General features: G+C 43.3%; 1 protein-coding gene across 2 annotated transcripts in view; it reads right to left on the bottom strand.

The window, feature by feature from the left end:
• rec8b (REC8 meiotic recombination protein b) overlaps positions 1-16,381 on the bottom strand; it is a 50,664-nt gene that overhangs the window by 15,375 nt on the left and 18,908 nt on the right. Inside the window, exons 6-9 of one of the 2 annotated variants that reach the window (XM_087308881.1) lie at positions 6,688-6,745; positions 6,537-6,604; positions 6,166-6,247; positions 2,397-2,475 (exon numbers count right to left, since the gene is read on the bottom strand). In XM_087308881.1, coding sequence (XP_087165007.1) covers positions 2,397-2,475; positions 6,166-6,247; positions 6,537-6,604; positions 6,688-6,745 — 287 coding nt within the window. The remainder of the gene's footprint in view (positions 1-2,396; positions 2,476-6,165; positions 6,248-6,536; positions 6,605-6,687; positions 6,746-16,381) is intronic. The other variant, NM_001040378.1, reaches the window with a different exon arrangement.

Raw genomic sequence — 16,381 nt, 5'->3', positions numbered from 1 at the left:
CAACATTAGTTCATTTATTCATTTTCTTGTCAGCTTAGTTCCTTTATTAATCCAGGGTCGCCACAGCGGAATGAACCGCCAACTTATCCAGCAAGTTTTTACGCAGCGGATACCCTTCCAGCCGCAACCCATCTCTGGGAAACATCCACACATACACTCATACACTACCGACAATTTAGCCTACCCAATTCACCTGTACCGCATGTCTTTCGACTGTGGGGAAAACCGAAGCACCCAGAGGAAACCCACGGGAGCGCAGGGAGAACATGCAAACTCCACACAGAAACGCCAACTGAGACGAGGATCGAACCAGCGACCTTCTTGATGTGAGGCGAACGTGCTATCCACTGCGCCACTGCCTCGCCCGTAACATTAGAGTGTATTTACTAAATACTAATTGTGAGAATTCTAAACTAAAATTTAAAACATTAAATGCATATAATTGTTAATCCAGATAGAACAGCAGGAATAATGGTGCTGCCTTGGTTACTGCAGTAAACAAATCAGTCAAATCTAGCAGGATGTTATTGATTTAATAAAATACACGCATCCCAATATTTGCAGATTAAATCCACGTAAACTTTAGTATACAACTATACATTGCAAAATAAAAAACAATACAAAATTTAATACAAATTGAAATAGCATTTAAGGCTTATACATTATTATCTTTTAAAGGCCTTACATTTCTCTAATATGACTTTTAATGCTTTTTAAGACCCTGCAGATACCCTGTTAATGTTAGTTAATGCATTGAATAACATGAACAAACAATCAACAATACATTTACTACAGTATTTGTTTATGTTAATTAATGTTAGCTAATGAAAATACAGTTGGTATGTTAAGTCATGGTGCATTAACTAATGATAGCAAGCATGAATTTGCATGTTAATAATGCATTAGTAAATGCTGACCTATGATTAGGCCCACACGGAATCTGCGCGGGCAGAAATCAGTCGATTTCCGCAAATTTTTAGGCCATCATTGAGTCTATTTATTTGTGGAAATGTGTGTAAATTAATATTTATTCAGTTTTAAAATTATTTTCATGAATATTTTTGACTAATATGAAAAAAAAATGGTTTATTTATAATGCAGTTTGTAAAGTCATATTTTCTGTAATTTATAAGATCTATTCTTGATGATGGGGCTACAGTTTTGATGTCTTACAAAAGCACTCTAGGTGTAAGAACGGTGCAAATCAAAGTATTTTCTCAGAGAGTGAAAACAAACACTTCAGTGCATCAGATCTTATCAGTGAGGGGAAGTGACATAATTTCCTGTATGTTACATACAGTAGTTGTGAAAGATTAATTTATCAGTTTAAATATATAAAGTATGGTACGGTAACAGTATAGATTTATGGACACCCATTTTTAAAAGACTAAATATATTTTTAAATAATTTAATGCTGTACAACGTGAAAAAAATATTATTTGGGGTTTTTAAATAATAAGAAATTGAATATTGCCAATAGAAAAGTAAAAAAAACACATTTTAAATACACAATAATACACAGAAAAAAACCTATACCGAGTAATATGTACAAAAAATTATGATTTTTAGCTATACAATCTTGTAAAAACCACCTGTAGAAACACACGTCTCTCAAACAAACAAACAAACAAACAAACAAACAAACAAAAACAAAACTCCCCCTTACTCTAGCACCTAATTCTCTAAGCACTACAGTTCCTTTGTATAATTAGCACTTCTTCTGTGTATTGCCTCTTCTGGTTAAATCGCTGAATGCCTCTTCAATTGAGAAGAGTCTGCAGACCTGGAGCAGTTGCAATTTGAGCTGCATGCAATAAAGCAATTTGAGCTTGCATCATAAAGTCTGCATCCAGATACTATTGCTTCAAGTCACTTTGGACAAAAGCATCTGCTAAATTACTAAATGTAAATCTAAATTTCACAGGAAGTCTCATCTTTCACTTTTCATAACAACCTAGTTCACACATTGGCAACAATAAAGCAAGCAATAAATAAAATATTCTTACATAGCTCATTATATTTGATCATTTAGGTTACAACATGTGATACAAATGCAAATCCAAATTCACTTGCTGGGTCTTTTTTCCTTATATAGTAAACTATATGACATTAATATGTAAACTACAATAATTCCTGCAAACTTCCATAATATCTACAGTAATACTCTCAGTTGCTGTAGAAACTGTTGCCATTGAGCTTAAGTTATTACCATTTAGTAGATGTATGAGATATTGACTATACTGTCTGAACAAGCAGGTCTTTCCAAATTAGAGCTCAGACATTTAAACAAAAGAACAGATTTGACATGCAAATCAGATGGGGGTGCAGTGTGACAAAAAAAATCTGGTTCTTGCTTCCTAAACTTTCTCTCTCTATATTCCTCAAGTGTTACTCACTGTTCTATAGAGACCATTGCAGGATCGAGACTTCCTGATTTCTCTGCATCTGCCACCCTTTCTCTTTCTTTATCTTCATCTGAAGAAGGACACAGAATTAAAAACATAGTTGAAAACATAAACTAAGCAATATATTATCCATTTTGGAAAAATGTAAAAATATAAATCAATCATTCATTCCTTTTCCTTTTGGTTTAGTCCCTTTATTAATCTGGGGCGCCACAGCAAAATGAACCGCCAACTTATCCAGCATATGTTTTACCCATAGGATGCTCTTCCATCTGCAACCCAACACTGGGAAATACCCATACACTCTTGCATTCATGCACATACAATACGGTCAATTTAGATAATTCAATTCACCTATGACTTTGGACTATGGAGGAAACCAGTGCACCCAGAGGAAGGGCATGCAAACAAGGGGAGAACATGCAAACTCCACACAGAAATGCCAACTTACCCAGTTGCTAGAACCAGTAACGTTCTTGCTGTGAGGCGATTGTGCTAACCACTACACCACTGTGACGCCCAATATAAATAATATGTAACTTTATTTTCAACAACATATGTTTATATCTTTCACATTTATAAATTTGAATATTTTACATTTCAGATTTCTTAAAATCTCTGTATCTCAAACTTTTTGAAAATGCACATCTGAAATAGTAAAGTAAAATATCTAATGTATGGCATCTTTAAGGTTTAAAATATCACCAAGACCACATTTATTTTTTAAAAATACAGTAAAACAGCAATATTGTGAAATAACATTTAAATAAATAAATGTTAATTTAGTACATTTTAATACATGTTTGTGATGGCTTACGACATATGAGTACATTTTAGACTTTATTCTAGACTTCATTGGCCACTAATGGTAGAGTTAGATTAAAAATAGATGGAATTGTGTATGTAAATTGTACAGTGAAAAGTGTAAATTAAAAAATATATATTTTTATCCATTTCCCATGGAATATAGACAATATAGTTGAATGCATTTGAACAAAACCATTTTACTAAACAGTTATGTTCATTAAAATAAGAATCCTTAGGAATAGAAAGATAAAACACTTAGGGCCCTATCATACACCCGGCGCAATGTGGCGCAAGGCGCAAGGCGCAGCGCAATAGTCTTTTGCTAGTTTCAGCTTGGCGTAAGAGTCGTTTTGAGTCGTTGCGTTACGCTGTTTAAATAGCAAATGCATTAGCGCTCATATGAGTGCCCATAGGCGTTCTGGTCTAAAAAGGAAGGCATTCTGAGGCGCACTGCTGGAGCGTTGCTATTTTGAGAAACTAAAATAGATTTTTCATTAGACCAAAACAAACCCGGTCTAAACTCCGGCGCAGAGTTGCGCCTCGCTAACACACTGCTTAATATGCAAAAGAGAGCAACATGCAAATATCTTTACATATGAAAAAAAAAATGTATATTAAGGATATATATAGGATATAATAAGAATAGATATAGGATATAAATATAAAGGATTAAAATATTACAAAACATATTATTTTCTAGCCTACATAAATATGAAAAATCACTGCTTTTATGTCTTCTTCATCTTGGGAGGCTTTTCAGTTCATTCATAACAATTTGCTTTTGTATAATGTTATTATTATTAGCAGTATTATTTATTATATCCATATTTATATTTGTTTTATTAAAAACAAGCTTAGATTTGCCCACCTGTCAGGTTTTAGACTATATGGGGCAGAGTATGTGTTTTAGGATATAACTCCTTGTGTGTTTTTGAGCACACTACGTTATTATTATTGTTCATTTATTCGTTTGCTGGAAATTAGAACTGAATTTAGAAATAGTTTTGAAACGAATACGTGCGCTTAACAAATGCAATTAATTGTTTATAGACTAATTGATGTCTGTGCGTAATGGTTTCCCTATCCAAGAGCGAAAGTGAAAGTAGATCCATTATCTCTCATTCTCACGCAGTAGATGCTCTGTTTAACAGTTTTCTGTTAAAAAAACTGTTAACTGTTTGCTAGTGAAATGCTCAGTTTTTCCACTTAGACTTACTTTACGTCCTGTAAATAGCGAATGCGCTTTTGGCGCGACGCAGCTGGCTCTTAAAGGGAATGGGAGATGAGACTCTAATTGGTTTATTCTCAAAACACACCTATAACTCATTAAGAAAATAAACTCAACCCTTTTAGACCAGGCATGCGCCACGGCGCAAAGCAGATTTTCCCATCCTTAAATCAGCAAAAATGCGTTCTGACACGCCCTGAAAGTGTTTGCGCCTTGCGTTTTTCGCTATGCGCATGGACCTTCAAAATAGAGCCCTTAAATTCAAGTGAGGAGTTGCAAAAAAAAAAAAGACAAACTACCAAATTTCAACTAAATTTAAGATTTTTTTTTTATGGTTCTCTTGAATTTTTCGCTTTATTAAAAAACTTTCATATCTTTCCCTAATATATTTTTTGGGGAGTTCTTATTATTGCAATGTGATGTTATTATTTTGTCACATTAGTTTTAACTTTCGGACGGTAAGGTGGCTCAGTGGTTTGCACTGTCACGTCAGAGCAAGAATGCCGCTGATTCGAGCCCTGGCTGAATCAGTTGGCACTTCTTCCTCCGGGTACTCCAGACTACAGAACTACACAGTCCAAAAACATGCAGTATAGGTGAATTGAATAAGCTAAATTTGCCATAGTGTATTGTGTGAATGTGAGAGTCTATGGGTGTCTCCTAGAGCTTGGTTATGGCTGGAAGGACATCCTCTGTGTAAAACATACAGTGCTCAGCATAATTGAGTAATACCCCATTTTGAAAATATATATTTTTATCCACATCTCAGTGAACATAGGCAATGTATTTTGGTGCATTTAAACAAAACATTTATTAAACAAATATATTTATCAAAATAATATTTTAGTCATTAAACATATTTAGAAATAGAAAGATAATGCAATTAAATTCAAGCCAAATATTGCAAAAAAAAAAAAAAAACCTACAAAATTTCAACTAAATTTTTTTTTTGCTTCTCTTGATTTATCATCTTTTTTTTTAAATATAATAATATTTAATAAATATATAATATATTTTCTATAACATATAAATTTGGGTGTACTAGTTTCATGACCATTATCGTAAGTTATTTTGTAAGATAAGCTAAATATTTGGCTTCAGTTCTGAGTAATCTAATGTATATGCACAAATATAATTTTGTATAGCTTCCTATAAAAAAAAAATATTTAAAATATAGATTTGTGGGGGGTGTACTTAAATATGCTGTGCAGTGTATGCTGGAATAGTTGGTGGTTTATTCGGTGTGGTGACCCTTGATAAATAAAGGGACTAAGCCAAAGGAAAATAAATGAATGAATAAATAGTTCCACCTTTGGCTTTGGCACTGACTAATATAATGTACATACACAAATATCCTAATTTACAGCATCTTATAAAAGTATTCCTTTAAAAGAGAGGTCTGTAAGATGTATACTCATTAATGCCGGGTACTGTATGTTACATACAATTTTGTGTATATTAAATTTTAAAACCTATCTGAAAAATATTCACTGCATGTACAGTATTTATCATCCGAAATATTGAGTTAACACACAAGATGTGTGGGATGTGTAAGATTGCTCCAAATTATGTGGAAATCTGTGAAGTGCTCTGAAGGCTTCAGTGGACAAAGATTGTGTGTGGGCCTGTGAATGGTTAATAATGAAACATTAACTTGTGTTAAATCAGATCAATTTCAATTTAAGTGTCTATCTATCAGTCTGTCCATTTCTCTAAAGATCTCACCCTCAAGATGGAACTGATCTTGCTGTTCCATGAGCAAGTCGATCTCATGAGCTGTGGCTTCAGGCAACTCTGCCCCACCAAACTATAATATAATCAGGAAAACAGCATATGAAGCGTGTGGTACAGTAAACACAGAAAAAAGGAACGAATAATATAATCTGGTGTTATTCGTGACTAAGCTTCATGTGGGCAGATGATCTGTTTTAGTCTAAAAATTCACAAAAAGCTTATGAATTTTGTGAGGGCAAATGGCACTGAAGGGGTGTCATGCATTTGGTGTGAGAAAAAGGCTGTTGACACAGACTTAAAAATATTTGTGTGTGTTTTCTATTGCCAGTATGGAGGAGTGTGATGCATGTAGTCAAAATCACCTCAGCTGCTAGAACAGGCACCAACTCTGCGTCTTTGATTGTGATTGTTTCAGGAGAAGCAACAAGCCCTTTAAAAGAAAAAAGCAGAGAGATGAGGTGAAAACCACAAAGAGCAAAAATTTCAGTTAGTTTTACTATTTCAAAATCTCACCTTTAGGTGATGTAATTTCCTTTGTGTGTGTCAGAGGAGATGATGCACTCATAAACTGCTGGAACAAAATATAATAAATTCATGGTTCAGGTTATAATTCAGTTAGCTTTTTACAATTATTTTGTGTTAATATGTGCAATTACTAATAATGTTATATGGTGTATATATAGAGAGCAAGGATAATTTATATATACAATATTTGCTATTACTGCGAGGCATTGACACAGTAGGAAGTGCTGTCGCCTCACAGCAAGAAGGTCGCTGGTTCGAGCCTCAGCTGGGTCAATTGGCGTTACTGTGTGGAGTTTGCATGTTCTCCCTGAGTTCACATGGGTTTCCTCTGGGTGCTCCGGTTTCCCCCACAGTCCAGAGACATGCAGTATAGGTGAATTGGGTAGGCTAAATTGTCTGTAGTGTATGAGTGTGTGGATGTTTTCCAGAGATGGGTTGTGGCTGGAAGGTCATCCGCTGCATAAAACGTGCTGGATAAGTTGGCGGTTCATTCCGCTGTGGCCACCCTGAATTAATAAACAATCTCATGGACAACAAGCAATCCGGCTTTAAGAAAGGCCACTCAACTGAGACTGCCCTACTCTCGGTCGTGGAGGATCTCAGACTGGCTAAAGCAGACTCTAAATCATCAGTCCTCATTTTGCTGGACTTGTCAGCTGCTTTTGACACGTTCAACCACCAGATCCTGCTATCTACGCTTGAGTCACTGGGCGTTGCGGGCACTGTTATACAATGGTTCAGATCTTACCTCACTGACAGGTCATTCAGGGTGTCTTGGAGGGGAGAGGTGTCCAACCCACAGCATCTAAACACTGGGGTACCTCAAGGCTCTGTTCTCGGGCCACTTCTCTTCTCCATCTACACATCATCTCTAGGACCAGTCATCCAGAGACATGGATTTTCCTACCACTGCTATGCTGATGATACCCAGCTATACCTCTCTTTTCATCCTGATGATCCCTCAGTTCCAGCTCGCATCTCACCCTGCCTGTTGGATATTTCACACTGGATGAAAGATCATCATCTTCAGCTGAACCTCGCAAAAACGGAAATGCTTGTAGTTTCTGCCAACCCAACTCTACACAATAACTTTTCAATCCAGATGGATGGGGCAACCATTACTGCATCCAAAATGGTGAAAAGCCTTGGAGTAACGATTGATGACCAACTAAACTTCTCTGACCACATTTCTAGAACTGCTCGATCGTGCAGATTCGCACTCTATAACATCAGAAAGATCCGACCCTTCTTATCTGAACATGCAGCTCAACTCCTTGTTCAAGCTCTTGTTCTCTCCAAACTGGATTACTGCAACTCTCTACTAGCTGGGCTTCCAGCTAACTCTATCAAGCCTCTTCAACTGTTCCAGAATGGAGCAGCACGAGTGGTCTTCAATGAACCTAAACGAGCACATGTCACTCCGCTGCTAGTCCGTTTGCACTGGCTGCCAGTTGCTGCTCGCATCAAATTCAAAGCTCTGATGTTTGCCTACAAAGTGACTTCTGGCCTTGCTCCTTCTTATCTGCTCTCGCTTCTGCAGATCTATGTGCCCTCCAGAAACTTGCGTTCTGTGAATGAACGTCGCCTCGTGGTTCCATCCCAAAGAGGGAAGAAATCACTTTCGCTCACGCTCAATCTGCCCAGTTGGTGGAATGAACTCCCTAACTGCATCAGAACAGCAGAGTCACTCGCTACTTTCAAGAAACAACTAAAAACTCAACTATTTAGTCTCCACTACACTTCCTAATCTGCAATTGCCTCTCTGAATGTCACACTAATTGTACCAAAAAAATAAAAATAAAATAAAAATAAAAAAGTAAAAAATACTAATACTACTAATACTTCCCTTCTTAGACTTTACAGACCTGAAACTTGCCTATAGCACTTATTCATTGTTGCTCTTGGTTGTGTAAATTGCTTCCTTGTCCTCATTTGTAAGTCGCTTTGGATAAAAGCGTCTGCTAAATGACTAAATGTAAATGTAAATGTAAATAAAGGGACTAAGCCGAAAATAAAATAAATGAATGAAGAAATATTTGCTATTACATTTTTCTTCTAAAGAAACGTTCGAGGTTACTAAAGTAACCCTTCGTTCCCCGAGGAGGGGAACGGAAGCACTATAAGTGGATTTGATTGTAAAATCCACGCATTGGGAGGTTCGGTTCAGAAGCTACTCGTCTGAAAGAGTATTGAACGGGCCAATTAAGAATGAATTGGCAGCGCAAGCCTGCGCAGGTGAGCAGCATAAGCAATCAACTGAGTATATAAGCTCACCTGGCGCCAGCAGACGCTATCCTTTTTAAGCTGAAGAGACTTTCAACAGCTAAGGGACAGTCATTATGGCGACGGAGTATAGTGCTTCCGTTCCCCTCCTCGGGGAACGAAGGGTTACTTTAGTAACCTCGAACGTTCCCCTTCGGTTGGGGAACTTCAGCGCTATAAGTGGATTTGATTGTAAAATCCACGCATTGGGAGCCCATTGAAAGCGCCATAATGACTGCACCTTACCAACACCCCCGATGAGGAGATAGTCAAGCAAGCGTGACGCACCCACATCATGGGGGGCGCGGTCCTCCAACGTGTCCCTGGCCCTAATTTATCCTACTTCAACAGAAGTTTTACGGATTTATATATATTTTTTGGGAAGTCGTGAGCATCTAGATAATTCTAGGAAAATACGACAGTACGTTGGGAAGCGTGCAATCCCGATAGGGAGGACGCTGCGGAGGCTATCCGTTACCCAAGGGGGGATAGATGGCAGAATTTACATATGGACTAGCCCTAAAAAGGGGGAGTACGCATAGCAAAAGAGTGGTTAGCGGGGAGGGAAGACACGGGTCCGCCCAGGGGGGGGGACTTAACCGTGGCTGAATAAGCATATGGGATCGCCTAGTGGGGACCACGCATAGCAGGCACCTTTACCCAAAACGCGGGCTGACCAGTGGGCAGACCTACAACGTAGTGGGCCAGCAAGTGACTCCTCCGCTGAGTCAGTGCTGGGGGCCACGGAGGAATCTGCAGGGCTCACCTGACGGGGAACTTACTGACAGATAAAAAGGCGCACGTATCTCCGTGTTAGGGAAAATGGCGCAGCAAGCGTGTTTCAACACCCTACCGAATTGTTTCCTCAATCACCAAGGGTTACCTAATACCCTTGAGGAAACCGGCTCCACTCGCAGATTGTAAAACCTTGCAAATGTGTTGGGTGTCACCCAGCCCGCAGCTCTACAGATGTCTGTTAGAGGGGCGCCGCGTGCGCGCGCTCGAGAGGATGCGAAGCTCCGAGTGGAGTGCGCACGCGCTCTCGGGGGACGCGGCTCATCTCGGCTCTGATAGTGAAAGAAAGGCATCCACAATCTAGTGGGAACTTATTTCGGTACGGCACTTCCCTGCTGCCGACCGCTATAACAGACGAAGTCACTGTCACTGACCGAAAAATGCCTCCGGGTCCCCGACCCTCTAATCGATATCAACGCGACCAGCAGAGCTGTCTTCAGGGACAGAAATATACTGAGTCGAGGATCGAAGGGATCTGACGCGGCTTGTGTAGCGAGGGCGAGATCCTAAGAGGGCATGAGAGGGGGCGGGGTGGATTAATTCGCTTAACGCCCCTGAGGAACCGGATGATGAGGTTATGCGTTCCCACGGTGCTGCCAGCCACCGCGTTATGAGAGCGGAGATGGCAGCCACGTAACCTTGAGTGTGGAGGGCGACAGCCTGCTCTCCAACTTCTCTCGGCGTAAAGAAAGCACAACGCTGATCTGGCAAATTACGGGGGTCTTCTCAGCGAGAGACACACCATTCAGTGAATAGACTTCACGTCAGGGCATAGGCGCGCTCGGGGAGGGGGCTCTAGCCCGAGTGACGGTATTAGCCACCGCAATCGGAGGTTACCTAAGTCTTCCTCGCGTTAAAAATCTCCAAAGATCGGCGAGGGTGCCAGGTGGTGCCCTGTCCCTGAGAGAGTAGGTGCTCTCTCGAAGGGACTGCCAGGGGAGGGCTATCGCGAGGGAGAGCTCTGACATCCAGGTCCGGTTGAGCCAGAGGGGCGCAACCAGTAACCTGTTCCTCGTCCTCCCTGACCTTGCACAGTAACTGCGCGAGCAGGCTCACTGGGGGAAACGCGTATTGCGCGTGCCCCGAGGCCAGCTGTAAGCCAGTGCATCCGTGCCGAGAGCACTCGGTCAGGGAAAGAACAACTGGCAATGAGTGATCTCGGGGGAAGCAACAGATCGATCTGGGCTTCCCCGAATCGCGCCCATATCAGCTGAACAGACTCGGGGTGGAGTCTCCATTCTCCAGGACGCAAGGCTGCTGTGAGAGCGCATCGGCTGCACGGTTGAGCTTGCCTGAATATGAATGGCGTGCAGCGATTTCAGCCGCGGATGACTCCAGAGGAGCAGACGGCGGGCGAGCTGAGACATGCGGCGAGAGCGCATACCCCCTATACGGCTGATATACGCCACCGCCGCCGTACTGTCCGTCCTGACCAGCACGTGTTGCCGCTCCAACACCGGAAAAAAACGGTGGAGAGCGAGGAACACTGCCAACAGCTCCAGGCGATATGCCAATGCAACTGGGTACCTTTCCACAGGTCCGCAGCCGCATGCCCGCAACGCACAGCCCCCCAGCCCGTGTTGGAAGCGTCTGCTGAAACTACAACAAGACTGGACGCCTGTTCTAGAGACACCCAGGCCTGTAGGAACGAGGGGTCGCTCCAAGGGCTGAGGGCGCGGCGACACAGCGCAGTAACAGAGACTCGGTGTGCGCGCGCGTGCCATGCGCGTCTGGGGACTCGATCGTGAAGCCAGTGCTGAAGTGGTCTCATATAGAATAATCCGAGCGGCATGAAGCGGCTGCGGATGCCATATGCCCCAGGAGCCTCTGAAATAGTTTCAGTGGGACCACTATTTTACTGTCGAGCTCTCTCAGACAGTACAGCATCAGCTGAGCGCGCTCTCCGGAGAGGCGCGCTGCCATGGTGACCGAGTCCAGCTCCAGCCCGAGAGAAGAGATCCTCTGCACGGGGGCGAGTTTGCTCTTTTCTCGGTTGACCTGAAACCCCCACAGGTGGAAGTGCCAGAGCACTTTGTCTCTGTGCATAATCAACTCTGTGCATAATCAAAAGAGAGGGCAAAATTCAGCCAGTCGTAAAGAAATTGAGTATGCAGATGCCCGCGAGCCGAAGGGGCGCTGAGGCACCCTCCGCGGGCTTGGTGAGGACCCGCGGAGACAGAGAGAGCCCGAAGGGGAGGGCTTTGTATTGCCAAGCTCGACCTTCAAACGCAAACCGTAGAAACTGTCGGTGGCGAGGAAGAGTGGAGACATGGAAATACGCGTCCATCAGGTCTAATGCTGCAGACCAACCCAGAGGACGAACGCACCGGAGGATGCGCTTCTGCGTGAGCATTCTGAACGGCAGCTTGTGCAGGCAGCGGTTCAAAACGCGCAGATCTAGGATTGGCCGTGACCCACCGCTCTTTTTGGGCACGATGAAGCGTGGGCTGTAAAACCCGCTCTCCATCTCGGCTGGAGGGAGCGGCTCGATTGCATCCTTCGCCAGGAGGACAGCAATCTCCTCTCGCAAGACAGGGGCGGACAGGGGGCTGACCCTGGTGAATACACACCCGTGACTTGGGGGGCCGTTTCGCGAACTGAATCGCATAGCCGAGTCTGATTGTGCGTATGAGCCACCGCGAAGAGCTGGCCCGCGCTAACCAGGCAGGCAGAGCTATCGCTAATGGACTCATCGCTACAATCGCTGACGTACCAGCAGTGGGGCAGCGTGGAGTGGGTGTGCTGATCCGGGAAGCTCGCGGGTCCCACGGAAAAGCTGGAGGTGAGATATTTGCTCTCACTCCGAACCCGAGCTCCGGAGGGGAGGCTCGAGGGGTGGGAGAAAGGAGACCGTCCTCCCAGCGCTCGTGAGCCACTGGCGAAACGCACCGAATCTGCAAGCTAGAAAGCATAGCGTCCCAGACTGGCAGATTTCGGGCTGTCACATCTGGGGAAGTGAAAAGTGCCCTTTCATAATGTTTTCATGGCAGTAAAAAGTGCCGTTGGAAATGGGGCCCCGCCCTCCAGCGGGGAAAGAGCAAGTTCCCTCTTCTCCAGATGGCCTGTCCCAGGGGCGCTTCGCAGTCCGTTGCCGGACTTAGCGGCGTTCTGGGCAGGGGGGCTGCCTGCTTCCGAGGTGCCCGACGCGCTCGCTTCGCCGGAGGCGTGTGCGGGGGCGGAGCAGCTCTCGTAGGCGGGCGCTTTCGGCGAGGAGCAGGTATGAATGGCACGGCGGGCGGAGCGGGCTACGAACCGCCGATAAGACATCACCCACCAACTGCTCTCTCACCGCCTTGAATTCCTGGGTGAATTCACAGACAGTGTCGCCGAACCTGGCTGGGGATATGGGGAAGTCAAGAAAGCGGACTTTGTCGACTTTGCGCATATCAGCCAGGGGTGGCGCTCCTGGACCACTAATGTGGACATCGTCCTCCCCAACGCACACGCAGCAGACTCAGTAGTCCGAAGAGCTAAGTCGGCGGCGGTGCGAAGCTCGTAAGCCTGGGTTGGACCCACCCTCGTGCAGCTCGGCCAGCGCCTGCGCTCGGTAGCGCTGGTAGGTGGCTATCGCATGCAAGGCGGAAGCAGCCTGGCCCGCAGCTATGTAAGCTCTAGCTCCGAGGGAGGTAGATAACTTACAGGCTTTGGATGGGAGACGAGGCGGACCCCGCCAAGAAGAGGCGCCGCGCGGATTTACCGGCATCGCGCACTTAACCTGAGGAATCGCCACATACCCCCTGGCTGTTTCACCGTCAAGAGTGGTTAGGGTGGAGGAACACGCAGCACGAGCAGAAAAAAGTGCTTTACAAGACCGCGTGAGCCTACTGTGCACCTCCGGGAAGAAGGGAACGCCCCTCTAGTCGGTCCGGCCGCGGAGCTGGGGGATAAACCATCTCCAACCCACGGCCGAAGCAGCCCGGGAAAGCACGGCTAACATGTCCGTTTCAGGATCCGTAGTGACAGCGCTCACCAGCCCGAAGGGGGCGAGCGGGTCTGGATCATCATCGGACAATGAAAGCCCACCCTCCGATGCCGCGGTGGACATCTGGTCTCCGGTGTCATCGGGCGTAAGGGCTACCATCTGTTAGACGGATCGCTTCCCCCGCCCGAAGCTTGGATGGAGCGCTTAGAGGAGCGGAAGGTCCGCGGGCCCGTGGGCGACGGATTATCTCTCGCTGAAACCCTCAGATCTGCCCGAGTGCCCGCTGCAGAGCAGGGGACAACTGGGGTGGTTCGCCCTTTTGCAAAGGCTAACCGCGATCTTGCGCAACAGTCATGGCATCGCAATGACGACATGAACTGCCCGCGAGCAGCGCATTAACATGCTGGACCCCCAGATATGTAACGCAGTGCCCGCGCCCATCATCCGAGGACAGGAAACCACCGCATCCAGAAACGCACAGTCGGAGCGCCGTCCTGATAAGGACGTGCTGCACGACTGTGTTGCTCTTTCTGTGAAGTTTGCAACTTTATATGCACCGCTCTGGAGGACAGGACCCAAAGAACGCCAGGCAAGGGAGAAACCCAGCTCGACCGTCTGCCACTGCGTGTACACACTCTGGACCGGGAGAATGCTCTCGTTCGCTCAGAATCGCTGGTCACAGCAGGAGGAACCCTCATCGACTCGATCAGAAAGTCTCTGAAGCGAAAAGGATAGCGTCTGCTGGCACAAGGTGAGCTTATATACTCAGTTGATTGCTTATGCCTCTCACCTGCGCAGGCTTGCGCTGCCAATTCATTCTTAATTGGCCCGTTCAATACTCTTTCAGACGAGTAGCTTCTGAACCAAACCTCCCAATGCGTGGATTTTACAATCAAATCCACTTATAGTGCTGAAGTTCCCCCCGAAGGGGAACCACTGTTGTCCCTTGACTTGCTTAATTAACCTAATTGAGCATTTTAATTACACTTTAAGTAGAAAACTACTATACTGCGAAATAACTAGGAAAAAATATACTGTTGTCATGCCAAAGACTAAAAATAAGTTATTATAAACTAGTAAATTAGTAATTAAAACTCAAATTTGTAAGAATCTTTGGTTTATGACTCTTTGTTAAATGACACTTAGGAAGCATTTGAAAAAGATTTACATTTTTAAACCAAAACTAGTTTGTTTACATATAAAGTTATGTGTAATAAAATGAAATGACACATTCCGGCATTCTGATCTATGTTTGAGGTATGCAAAGGCTCATCTTGACGAGCCTGAACCATTTTGGAAAAATATACTGTGAAAAGATGCCACAACCATGGATGTTTGCAAGGTGGAAAAAGAACACAGCATTCCCGAAGAGGAACCTGCTCCCTACTGTATAATATGGTGCAGAGTTTATCATGCTGTGCGGATGTGTGGCAAACACACGTACCCCAAACCTTGTCACAGTTGAAGGTTGCATAATTCTGAAGAAGAACAATGTTTAGAAATCAGATAAGAAGCAAAAGTTACTCCAGGATTGGATGTTTCAGCAGGAAATGACCCAAAGCACAGTTTCAGATCTACCAAGGATATCTTGCTCAAACATGATACAATGTTGTAGAATGGCCATCCCAGTCCCCAGACTTGAACATCATCGAAAATCTCTGGATTGATTTGAAAAGTGCCGTTCACACTCGGCACCCATCAAACCTGGCTGAACTGAAGAAATTTAGCATGGAAGAATGGCCCAAAATGCCTTCAGCAAGATTTCAGGGACTTATCATTGACTATTAGAAATGTCTACAGGCTGTTATTTCAGCAAGAGATGATTGTACGAAAGATTGATGTCATTATTCTGCCCAAATTTTTGCACCTGTCTGTTTTTGTAAATTGCATCGTATCTGTTGATTAAATAAGTGTTATATCAGAAGTGAAATGTTTGTTTTTTTCTCCAGAGTATAAAGTATATCCAACTGAAGTTGCTGTTTTGAAAGGCCAGCAGGCTATAGGTTGCAATTATGAAAGTTATCAGGGGTGGCCAAACTTTCGCATTGTATTTATGCAATTATTCATACTTCATACTTACTAATGGTTGACAAATTTTCAAAAGGCAAAATGTATAAAAATATATTAGCATATAATAATAGTTTCATTTATTTTTATTTTTAGCATTTGTTTTCTGTTTGATGTCTCCAATATCCAACAGAAATGGCAGTACTTATCATTCAGGCAACTGGTCTGCAAATATATTAAAGTCAGTGAAGAAACAACACTGATACTTTTTTTGGGCTTTTTAAACACTGCAGTAAATGTTTAAATTGATTATTTTTCTGCTTGAGTTGCATTGAACTGCCACACTGATAGAGTGCCAATGCCCTTAATAAAGGTTTTTGTTAAATAACAAATTAAATTTATTGTATAGCACCAGAATATACTAAACACAACACAAGATCATTCTAGAACATTTGGGCCTTTATTTAAAACTTAATGTTGGTTGCTATTCAGTAGCACTATATGAAAGAGCACGAACAAGACATTTTTTAAATTGCTTTTTAAATTGCTACTTTTTTTGGTCTTAAAAAAAAGAAATGTTTTTTAACTGTCTCAAAATGTGGTGTTGTGCCCTCAGCAAGCTGAAGCAAACATATTTTTTTATTATGCTTTAAAAAAATACAAGTGAAAATAATTAAAGGGATATTTCACCCAAAA

The sequence above is a fragment of the Danio rerio genome, chromosome 24 (assembly GCF_052040795.2).
Source record: "Danio rerio strain M-AB ecotype USA chromosome 24, GRCz13ab, whole genome shotgun sequence".
NCBI lineage: Eukaryota > Metazoa > Chordata > Actinopteri > Cypriniformes > Danionidae > Danio > Danio rerio.
Note: the sequence above shows the minus strand (reverse complement) of the source record. Positions and strands in the feature narration are given on the sequence as shown.